Here is an 11,586-nt window from a genome sequence, read left to right on the forward strand (position 1 = left end):
TAAATAAAACACAATTGCATCAAAATTTATTCACTCGAATAAAAATTTGCTTTCAACATTTTCCGGAAACGGATGGATTTTGGTGGTACAACTAAAAAGATCACAACACAATTGATAAAGCAATTAACCAAATGAAACAAATGCATAAACAAATATGAAGAAACAAGGAAGCTCCCTCCCAAATTACAAATTCAACCCTATACAAGATATCCTATGTTACAGAATGTGCATGTGCATTCAATATATATATATATATATATATATATATATATATTTGAGTAAAAATATGGTTAAATTCTAAACCCCAAACCAGGCCACCTCTTTGTTCCCTCCTTCTTTGTCCTCTTTGAACCAGGATCAATAAGGTTTTCCAGAGATTTTGCTTTTCTGTCCCGTGTTTTGCCTGCTTCTTTCAGAAGCTCAGCCAGACGACGCTTCTCATCTTCAAAATCAGGATTTGCTATTCCAAGCTTTTCCTCCCTCAACTTAAGCACGTATTCTAAGATTTCAATCGCATCTCCCACTCTGAAGCATGCAATGAAAATACAATCTTACTTCAAACATACACAAGTGCTACGGTCATGTACAACATAAATAGGCCTTTGATTATTTTATATCATTCCATCCGAACAAGAAATAGCAGGCTATCAGACATATATACAACTAGGAATCATACAAAGATTTTTCACACCAATGGGCAACTCATGCTGGGCTGAAGCCAGAAAATATATATTCGGGTAGACAAGCTATATGGTCAATGGATGTCCAAAAGAATGAAGAAATAACACTGCTAATGTTCTGGTGTAGCTAAACATATTCCTCCTTGCTTTTCAAAAAATTTTAAAAAGCGTTTAGATCCATCCCCGTAGCAAAGGTTAGGGAGTGGCAAAGCTTGGTTGAAAATTAGCCAAAAGCTTGACATAGAATTTTGGGAAGCCAAAATATAGTGTAATGTATATATATTTACTTAAAAATTTAGAGAGAAAAGTTTGGGGGAGCCATTGCCCCCCTTGACCCCTTAAATGATCCATGGGTGGAGGATTATAGTAAAGTTGAATTAAATACAGCTTAGCCAAAACAGCTTCAATCAAGCAGCCCAACATATAACCACGGTGATAACTATACTAAGATTCCAGTTGGTCACTGTCAATCTTTAAGTAGTATCTTTTATTTTATAGCTGCTTCATAAGGGAAAAAATACGATGCATGCACTCAGGATACAAAGCAAAATATTTACTAAATGAGTCAATAGGTAATCAAGGGCATGAGAAAAGAATTTTACCTTCCCATAGCATCATATGTAGCTGCAAGGTTGCTGTACACTCCAAGAGTATCTTGATGACACGGGCCACACTCCTGTTCAAGAATTCCCCTAGCTTCTTCAAACAATTCAGCAGCCTCATCTATCTTGAACAGTTGAACACACGCCAACCCCATCTGGTTCAGAACAACTCCAAAGAAGGCACTCTTCCGCTCCCCACTGGCCCTGAGTTTAGCAACAGCACTCTCAAATGAGTTCCTTGAGTCTTCATACCTGCCAATCATGTAATACATCACTCCCATCCGTGCCTCAATCCCTGCAATAGTGCTCTGCTGCCCTGGCTTATCCTCCAACAACTTCATGGCCCGGCTTAAGAGCTTCAGCGCCTCCTCTGGCTCATCCACAGATTCAAAAACCGCTGAAACCTCTGTCAAGCCACCAGAAATCTCCTCAGCAGTGGTACCCGGCACCGGCTTTGAGTAAATCCTGAGTGCATTCTCACAGTACGATTTCGACTCACGAAGCTTCCCAGTCCGGTGGTACAAATCAGCCAGCCGTACAAAAACAGAAGCAACGGAAGGGTGGTTCTCACCCTTAGCAGACTTAAACACAGTAAGTGCCTTCTGATACGAGAAAATCGCCTCATCAAAACGACAAAGTGACATGTAAATGTTCCCAATGCTAACATCAATCGACGCAACCTCATTATCCTGACCATTTGCAATCATAGCCATGCTAGCAAGCACAAGATGCTCCAATGCCGCTTCATAATCTCCCTTCGCCTCGCAAATCAGTGCCATAAGCCTCCTATCGGCAGCTTCCTCAAGTGAAGCCGGTTCACTATGCACGCGATGAATCTCCAAAGTCTTCTTACACAGCTCCTCCGCTTTGTCAAACTGCATCGCTTGCACATTCGCCTCCGCCAAGTATCTACCACGCACAACACCAACTCAAAAAAGAGTGGTTCTATTCATACAACAATTTAAGCACACCACTTTTTTCTCTCTACCTCCCTCCGTAACCTTATTAATTACACACATACTTTTCTCTCTTTTATGTTCAAAAACACAAATAAAACTCCTCATTAAAAAACACAATCAAGCAACTACAATTAAGGAAAAACCTATACGTATTTTATAGATGTTCTTATTTTTATCCTCAATTAGAATTATAATTTGGCCAATTTTCCATTATATTTCCCTATCATGATTAGAGTTTCTCCTCATTAATTCTATAGACAGTTAACGAAATATTTTATTATTAAGAAAAAAAAAACGAGGCGAATCTCCAATAATTCTGATTGCTGCATCTAGGTTTTGCATCAAACAACGATAGATCGATACCGTACCGGCAAGTTTCACCGACGCGAGGATCGGTTTCGCCCAGGGCTTGGATCTGGATCTGGAGGCCCTGGTCGTAGCAGGAGATGGATCGGTCGACCTGGCCGAGCATGGAGTAGGTGTCGCCAAGCTGCATGTAGCCGGAGAAGGCGGCGAGGGCGTGATCAGCTCCGCGCGAGACGTCAGGGACCTGTATGGCACGTTCGAGGACGGGGACGGCTTCCTCGAAGCGCGCGAGGCTGCAGTAGATAGCAGCGAGGACGTGGAGGCTCATGGCGAGGTCGAGGCTGGGCTCGCCCTCGACGGCGCAACGCTCGAAGGACTTGGAGGCCCGCACAGCGAAGTCAAGAGCCTTGGCGGGCCCATCGCCGGAGGCAATGGTGTCGCGCGCCAGTTTAAGTAGGAACGGGCCGAGATCGGGGTTGTCGAGAGAGGCATCGGAGAGAACCGGGTTGGGAGGAGTTTCGGGAGTTTTCTTCTTGGAGGAGCGAGAAGGCGATGGCGAGGGTGGTTTTTTGGGAAGTGGAGAAGGCGTTTTGTTGTTGACGTTGTTCGTTTCGGATCTCTGCGTCGGAGTGTTGGGTACGGATATTCGGAGCGGTTGAGCTTCGGGTGGGGTTTTTACGGAAACGAGACCCGGCATGGTGGTCGAATTACGATTCAACGAGAGAGAGAAAGAATGAGAGAGAATTATTGAGTGTTTGGGTGTTGCGAGGAGAAATTTGTATTGATTGGGAGAAAGATAAGAACTGAGCACCACTCTCAACTACAATTGGGAGAAGAAGGTTTCTTTTGGGGTGTGCAGATCAGATGTCTCTTCTATCTTCTCTTCTTTTTTTCAAAGTTTCTGTGAGTGTGTATGAGCTGTGATAGAGGTTTCATTCTTTTCACTTTCATTTCTTTCTTCTTCATCTTCTCCGTCTTTCTCTCGGGGTCACTACGGTCATTCAACATCTCATCTCCGTTAGATTCACCCAACGCCCGTCATCTCACATTATTAATTATTAATTAATATTAATATTAATTACAGTAATCAATTTCTCGCCACCACACCACATTTTATATTATGTTTCCTCATACACCAACTTCTTATTAAACTAATCTTCTTTTATGATGTAAAACAAATTACCAAGTTAAGCACGGTTAGAATTTTATGTTTTGTTTTACATTTTTAAATTAAATTATTTTTTAATTAAGAAAAATAGAAAAATGTTATGTTCATTATACTCGAATTTACTCTGAAGATTCTTTTAATATTTGGTCCCACGTAAACATTATTATTCTGCCTCCATTTATTAGTCAAACGGAAAAAATTTTCATTTGTTTCTTTTCATTTTTTAAATATGGTCTGAGAAAATAGTATTGGAAGAAGTGCAATGACTGTATACACATTCCAATTGTCTCAATTGTGATTGTTTATTTGGTCGTAAAAGACAACTGTGAGGAAACAAATCAGGCAAAATAAATAAAAGTGGGAATATATTCCATAAAATTGGACATGAAATTTTTAATTTTTTTAGCTATTTTTAGTATTAAATAATTTGATTTACCATAAGACATAAAAAATAATTTAATAAAAGTTTGGTGTTTTGGTTGAATTAATTATTGAAGTCTTACGAAATAAATATAGCCCATTTATTTCTCTTTATATTTTTTTCTTTTTTTTTCCTAAGCTTTCTTTATCTTTTATCAATTATCAAAGAAAGTTATGCTGTTCGGAAAGGATATGTAGAGTAATATAATTTACAAATAACTTGATTATTAAGTATGTAATTTATCAAATTTTCGATCTCAGGTTTGTATGGATGAAAAAGATCTTCTTCCTTTTTCAGAAAAAAAAAATACAGATATTACGATATATTTTTTTATGTAATTATTATTTACGTATATAACTAATAGATATGTCATAAAACTTGTTATTCAACACTTATTTTTGTCCAGTGACATCCCAAAATACAGTATAAAATCATATTTAGAATATTCACAATTAATAATATTATAATTCAGTTCTATGAAGCAAAGGTACATATATGGCCGAACAACTTTACGAAAATACTGCAGAATTCAAACTTTACAAAACTATAGTCTAGACCGAACGGTTTCAAAACTAAGATTACACCGAACGATTTTACAAAATAAAACCCAACCTAATGACCGAACGGTTCTAAGGTTCCGCTTTCACTTTCACTTCTTCAAGAACTTCTTCCAGCAGTTCTTCTCCTTCTGCTTACATCCACAGAATGATAATTGCAACAGGAAAAGACAATCGAACGGACAATACAGACAAGACAGAAAAATAGGGTAAGCTTATGTAATTTAATTAATTCAGAAAAACCTATACTTCACATAAATCTAACATAATTCGATATACAATCATGTAACATCCAATCATGAACTTCCAATCAAAATTTCAAGTCAAAGCATGTAATGACTGACCACTTTACTCTGACTATCCGGACTGTATGAATTTTGTGTAGCTATGACGTTTTTGCACCCGGGTGATGTAATAGCTGGGATGCCCTCAACAGCTATCACCCGAGGTTAGTCTGTTCCGTCCAAGTTCACTTTATGGACTAGGATCTCCTGCCATTCTCACACATGACTTACTCCTCTCTAGTTGAGAATGAGTAATCACAGAATATTAGGATAACCGCCAGCTAAGCATAACCACATTCATACTCTACCATTCAATAACCACTCATGAGATATTCCTCCCTGGAATACTCTTTCATTTCCATACTATTCCATTTATATCCCATAATACAATCAAACCGAACCCATAGAAACATATCTCATCTGAAACTAAAACTGAACAATAACATTTCCCCCAGAGACAATACCGAACGTTTTGAATACATTCTAGACTAACACAGCTAGACACCTAGTGTAAGACCGAGCGATCTTCCACTTATACACAGAACAAGACCGAACGGTCCATTCTATATAAGACTCATCATAAACCGAACACTAGCGATAGTATTTGAACGTTTACTTGCTACTCAACAGTTACTACAGAGCAATATTTTACTAGACGTAACTCCTAAGAATGTACCGAATACTAAATATTACATATAATTTAGACTTAACCGAAAATCATAATAACTATTGTTGGAACCTAGGAACTTAACCGAACCCTACAATATTTAACCGAATACTATTGACTTGGACCGAACACTCTTAGTTCAAACAGAGTACACAATGGGGTATAATAAAATACCGAGCGCTTGGTTCAAAACCGAGTACTATTGAGACCGAACGCTTGGTTCAAGACCGAACACTACTGAACTTAAATCAAAATAAAGGAATATATATATATATATATATATATATATATATATATATATATATATATATAATTACACAACACTTATTTTCAATGAAGGATAAAGGTAACCTCTACGACTCTAAGTACTATAGAATACATTAACTAAACTGTTTAGGAAGCTTAAAGAGGAAAATGTACTTAGACCGAACGCTTACTTACAAGTATGCTAAGAGAAAATCGATCGGTCCTTAACTGAAATACTCCACATAAGAAGAATCCAGTACAGACCGAATACTCAAAGGAAAACCGAACGGTCAATGATGACTTTCGGTGATAACCACAAGATTATACAGAATTTTACATACTTAAGAACAAACCCTATATCATCCAGTTCCCATCATTTGTAACTCATACACTCATATATACAAAACATGCACTGAAAGCAACACTTCGTATTCATCCATGGATCAAATAAACATACAACCATTCAGAACAAGAAATCATAATCAAATTATATAAGCTTCCCTTACCTCTAAACGTAGTCGAACGTTCACAGATGCAGGATATGGTTCACCACGACCAGTCTTATACACTCAGAGCTCACTGATTTAAAAACTAAACCAAATACCAGACCAGAATTGCTATCAGAATGAGATAATACACTCATGCAACCATAATTTGGGTTTGCATGTGACAGGAAAACGAACGGTCTAAAATCGATCGGCCACTCAGCGCTGCACACCTGTCTTTCACTATCTGAAAATCTGAACCCTTTCATTAACACCTGGCTTCCACTACTTAGGGTTTTTAATGGGTTCTGACAATTTAAATTAGAAATAATGAAATAACTCAATTGTTCATCATTCATTTAGTTAATCTACACTGAACTAATTTATGAAGAAAATATAAAAGGAATGAACTAAATTCACCCATTTAATTTTATTAACATTTATGTTTTATTCTACTAATTCTTAATTATTGAAATCAATACAACTCACTTTTATAATTAAATCTCTTAAATTTACTTTTTCAAAAGTTTTTAAGAATTTATTCTTAAAAAAATTTACAATAATTTTTAAATCATTTTTTAAAATATAATTTAAATTTAAAAGATATATTATTTTATGGACGAATTAAATATTGAATCATGAAAAAAAATGCTAATGGTGGATTCATTAAAATTTTTATTAAAACAATTCCGAAATATATATATATATATGTGTGTGTGTGTGTGTGTGTGTGTGTGTGTGTGTGTGTGTGTGTGTGTGTGTGTGTGTGTGTGTGTGTGTGTGTGTGTGTGTGTGTGTGTGTGTGTGTGTGTGTGTGTGTGTGTGTGTGTGTGTGTGTGTGTGTGTGTGTGTGTGTGTGTGTGTGTGTGTGTGTGTGTGTGTGTGTGTGTGTGTGTGTGTGTGTGTGTGTGTGTGTGTGTGTGTGTGTGTGTGTGTGTGTGTGTGTGTGTGTGTGTGTGTGTGTGTGTGTGTGTGTGTGTGTGTGTGTGTGTGTGTGTGTGTGTGTGTGTGTGTGTGTGTGTGTGTGTGTGTGTGTGTGTGTGTGTGTGTGTGTGTGTGTGTGTGTGTGTGTGTGTGTGTGTGTGTGTGTGTGTGTGTGTGTGTGTGTGTGTGTGTGTGTGTGTGTGTGTGTGTGTGTGTGTGTGTGTGTGTGTGTGTGTGTGTGTGTGTGTGTGTGTGTGTGTGTGTGTGTGTGTGTGTGTGTGTGTGTGTGTGTGTGTGTGTGTGTGTGTGTGTGTGTGTGTGTGTGTGTGTGTGTGTGTGTGTGTGTGTGTGTGTGTGTGTGTGTGTGTGTGTGTGTGTGTGTGTGTGTGTGTGTGTGTGTGTGTGTGTGTGTGTGTGTGTGTGTGTGTGTGTGTGTGTGTGTGTGTGTGTGTGTGTGTGTGTGTGTGTGTGTGTGTGTGTGTGTGTGTGTGTGTGTGTGTGTGTGTGTGTGTGTGTGTGTGTGTGTGTGTGTGTGTGTGTGTGTGTGTGTGTGTGTGTGTGTGTGTGTGTGTGTGTGTGTGTGTGTGTGTGTAACCATAGTGGCACTGCAATAATAGAATTTGTAGTGTGCCATATATGTGAAGTAGGTGAAACTATTATTTGATCTATTTATTTCTTCCTCTACATTCTGACCAAGGAATGAAGGATAAGAAATATATGGAGAAAAAAAAAAAGAGAAAATAACCGCAATATTATATAATATTTATTTATTTTGATTCTTTATGTAGTTTCATTGATCCGGTACCATACATATAAAATATTATTTCTTTGGAAACATGAAATTTTATATGTTTTCATTCTTAAAAGCGTCTTGAAAAATAAAAAGAAAAAATAATTTTTAAATTGTCTTAAATTTTAATTTATGAACTATGTACAATTATTGAGTATAAAAGAAACAATTTTAATTACTTTTTTTATATTTTTTTCTCACACTTTATTCTATTTATTTCTTCTTTAGCAAACCTGAACATAAAGCTGCCCAGAATCTTCGTTATTTTTCATTAACTGTGAGAAAGCATGAGAAAAACGTAGAGAATGGTTGCAGGTGCATGATCTTGTTCAATATTTTGTGGCCGCATTTCGAATGGAGGAGATTCATATGCACTGATTTAATAAAGAAAGATGATGAACTCTTCTATTAAAATATTCAATTGTGCTATTTCTTTATTCTTAGTTTTGTTTAAAATGCAATATTTTTTTAATTTATAATTCTTTTATTAAAATTAAGGTTTGCATAATTTATTTTCTGCTGCATAATTTTTCAAACTTTAACACTCTTTAATTTCAAAATGTTAAAATTAAATATATTTAATTCTTTTAACTCAATTAAATTATGTTTTTAATACGTTAAGCTATATATGTTTCATACTAATATTGAGATATTTATATATTTATATATTTTTAATTAAAATATCAATTTAAAATATAACTTATGAAAATTTGCCAGGACCCAAAACCCTGTGTTAGTGGAAAGCCAGGTGTAGGTGCAAGGGTTTCTGAAATTCAAAAAGTGGAAGACAGGTGTGGGTTGCAGAGTGGACGATCGGTTTTGATGGTAATTTATAAGTCAAGTTTCAAATTTTGTGTCACTTTTCTGCATACACCCTTCATCTTCAACTTTCTGAGTTCTTCATTTTCTCCTCCTTCTCTCTACAAATCTCATTCTTCTCTCTACGAATTCTCATCTTTTTCTTCTTTTGATCAACAATCAGACCACATCTAAGTTCTCCTGGTGTCAAGAGCTTTCTATTGTACCGATTAAGTTATTTGTTTGAACTTGTAAGTTCATTCTTCTCTTAGCACGGTTGTTTCTGTCACATGCAAACCCAGATTCTGGTTGCATGAGTTTATCATCTTCTTCTATGGAATTCTGATAGCAATTATGGTCTGTTATTTGATCTAGTTTTGTAAACCAGGAAACTCTAAAGTGTATAAGATTAGTAGTGGTCAGCCAGATACTGCAACTGTGAGTGTTCGGCTAAGTTTAAGAGGTAAGGGAAGCTTGTAATTTAATTATGATTCTTTGTTTTGAATGTTGGCTTGGGTGTTTGATGTTTTGTATATATATTTGGTTGAGATGAAATTATAAATGTTGTTGTATTATTGTCTGTATGTGAGTGATGGTTATACATGGTAAAAAAGTTGAGTATGAATAGAGTCTGAGTTTTAATCTGCAGTATTCCGTAATTGTTTCCGAAAGTCAGTCTTGACCGTTCGGTTTTCCTTTGAGCATTCGGTCTGAACTGGATTCTTCTTCTGTAGAGAATTTCAGTTAATGACCGATCGGTTTTATATTATTATACTTGTAAATAAGCGTTTGGTCTACATATAGTTTCCTATTTCTACTTCTTAAATCAACTTAGTTAAGGTATTCAATAATACTTAAATTCTTAAATATTATATTTATCCTTTGTTGAAAATAAGTTATATGTATTTGTATTTAGAATATATTCCTTCATTGTATAAGCTCAGTAGTGTTCGGTCTTAAACCAAGCGCTCGGTCTTGTTATAATTCTCAATTATGTACTTATATTTGAAACTAGGAGTGTTAGGTCCAACTCAGCAGTGTTCGGTTAAAAGCTTCTGGTGTTTGGTTTAAGTTCTTAGGTTTCAGTTAAAAGCTTTCATGATTTTAGGTTAAGTCTAATTATATGTATTTCATACATTCTTAGAGTTCTGTCTAGTAAAGACTGTTCGGTCATAACTGTTGATTATCGAGTAAACGTTCTGTGTCACCAAAGTCTTATCTAGTATGGACCGTTCGGTCCTGTTATGTGGATAAGTGAAAGACAGCTCGGTCTTACACCAAGTGTTCGATTATGTTAGTCTAAAAAGTATTCTCTTGTTCGTTCCTGCTTCTAAGATTTAGGTTATCTATTTCAGTTTTGTTCCAAGATGGGATATTGTTTTTTGGGTTCGGTTTGACTGTATTGATGATGAAATATGATGATATTTAAAATGTGATATGAATGGAATAGTATGGATATGAAAGAGTATTCCAGGGAGGAATATCTCATGGTTGGTTATTGGAATGGTAGAGTATGAATGTGGTTATGCTTAGCTGGCGTTTATCTTGATATTCTGTTATTACTCATTCTCAAGTAGAGATGAGTAAGTCATGTGTGAGAATGGCAGGAGGTCCTAGTCCATAAGGTGAACTTGGGCGGAACGGACTAACCTCGGGTGACAGCTGTTGAGGGCATCCCAGCTATTACATCACCCGGGTGCAAAAACGTCGTAGCTACACATAATTCATACAGTCTGGACAGTCAGAAGTAAAGTGGTCGGTCATTGCATGCATTACTGTATGATTATGGTTGGAAATGTTTGATTGGTTGATGCATGATTGACCTATTGATTTTATCTTAGATTTGTGTGAATTATATGTTTTCTGAATTAATTAAATTACATCAGCTTACCCTATTCTCCTGTTTTGTCTTGTTGTCCGTCCGATTATTCTTCTTGTTGCAATGATCATCCTGTGGATGTGAGCAGAAGGGGACAAATGTTTACTGGAAGAAGCTTTGGAAGAAGTGGAAGTGAAAGCTGAACCATAGGACCGTACGGTCGTTAGAATTGGTTCTATTTTGTATAACCGATCGGTGTAAGCTTAGTCTTGAAACCATTCATTCTAGACTTTTGTTTTGTAAAGTTTAAATTCTGGAGTATTGTTGTGAGATCGTTCGGCCATGAACGTACCTCTTCTCTTTCAGAACTGAACTGTAATATTGTTAATTGTGAGTATTATATAATATGGTTCTACACTGTATTTTTGGGATGTTACAAAATTAATGTCGATAAATAAAAAATTATATATATTTTTTAAAATTTAAAAATTAAAAGTGTATCGAAAGTTGATTTTAAGGACTGCAAAATATATTTATCATTGCACAATCTTTTAAGCAAATATGATTCTATTGGATAAGTTGGGATTGTGCTTATTACTATTAAACCTCACATTAGTACTATCGCTAACAAATTAAACTACATCGAATACTTTATGATCACACTTAAGTTAAGATGATACCTATTAAGTTAAAAAAACGAAAACATTTGAAAAATTAATGGAGATGTTATCTAAAAGTGAACTTAACTAAATTAATGATAAATTGGCTTCATTTTAGTTTGTATACGATGTTATTAAGGTAAATAAAAAAAATTAAGTTCAACAAGTTAGTCTATCAATCTGAAAAAAAAAATTGAGACAATATTTTTAATTTTGTAAAT

At 35.8% G+C, this 11,586-nt stretch overlaps 1 protein-coding gene across 1 annotated transcript; it reads right to left on the reverse strand.

The window, feature by feature from the left end:
- Positions 1 to 3,505, reverse strand: LOC108322950 (protein KINESIN LIGHT CHAIN-RELATED 1). Its single transcript, XM_017555264.2, has 3 exons — positions 2,610 to 3,505; positions 1,283 to 2,191; positions 1 to 525 (listed from the first exon to the last, which is right to left on the reverse strand). The coding sequence occupies exons 1-3, from the start codon at positions 3,242 to 3,244 to the stop codon at positions 291 to 293; spliced, it is 1,779 nt and encodes a 592-aa protein (XP_017410753.1). The 5' UTR covers positions 3,245 to 3,505; the 3' UTR covers positions 1 to 290.
- Positions 3,506 to 11,586: the final 8,081 nt, after the last annotated feature.

This window comes from Vigna angularis, chromosome 1, assembly GCF_016808095.1.
Source record: "Vigna angularis cultivar LongXiaoDou No.4 chromosome 1, ASM1680809v1, whole genome shotgun sequence".
In the NCBI taxonomy this organism is placed as follows: Eukaryota; Viridiplantae; Streptophyta; class Magnoliopsida; order Fabales; family Fabaceae; genus Vigna; species Vigna angularis.

Excerpts from the sequence above, each read along its gene's own strand:
- LOC108322950 (XM_017555264.2), bottom strand. The coding sequence starts at position 3,244 with ATGCCGGGTCTCGTTTCCGTAAAAACCCCACCCGAAGCTCAACCGCTC. Across the intron at positions 2,192-2,609 it reads CGCGTCGGTGAAACTTGCCG|ATACTTGGCGGAGGCGAATG; the intron begins GTACGGTATCGA and ends TGTGCGTGGTAG. Across the intron at positions 526-1,282 it reads ACATATGATGCTATGGGAAG|AGTGGGAGATGCGATTGAAA; the intron begins GTAAAATTCTTT and ends TGCATGCTTCAG.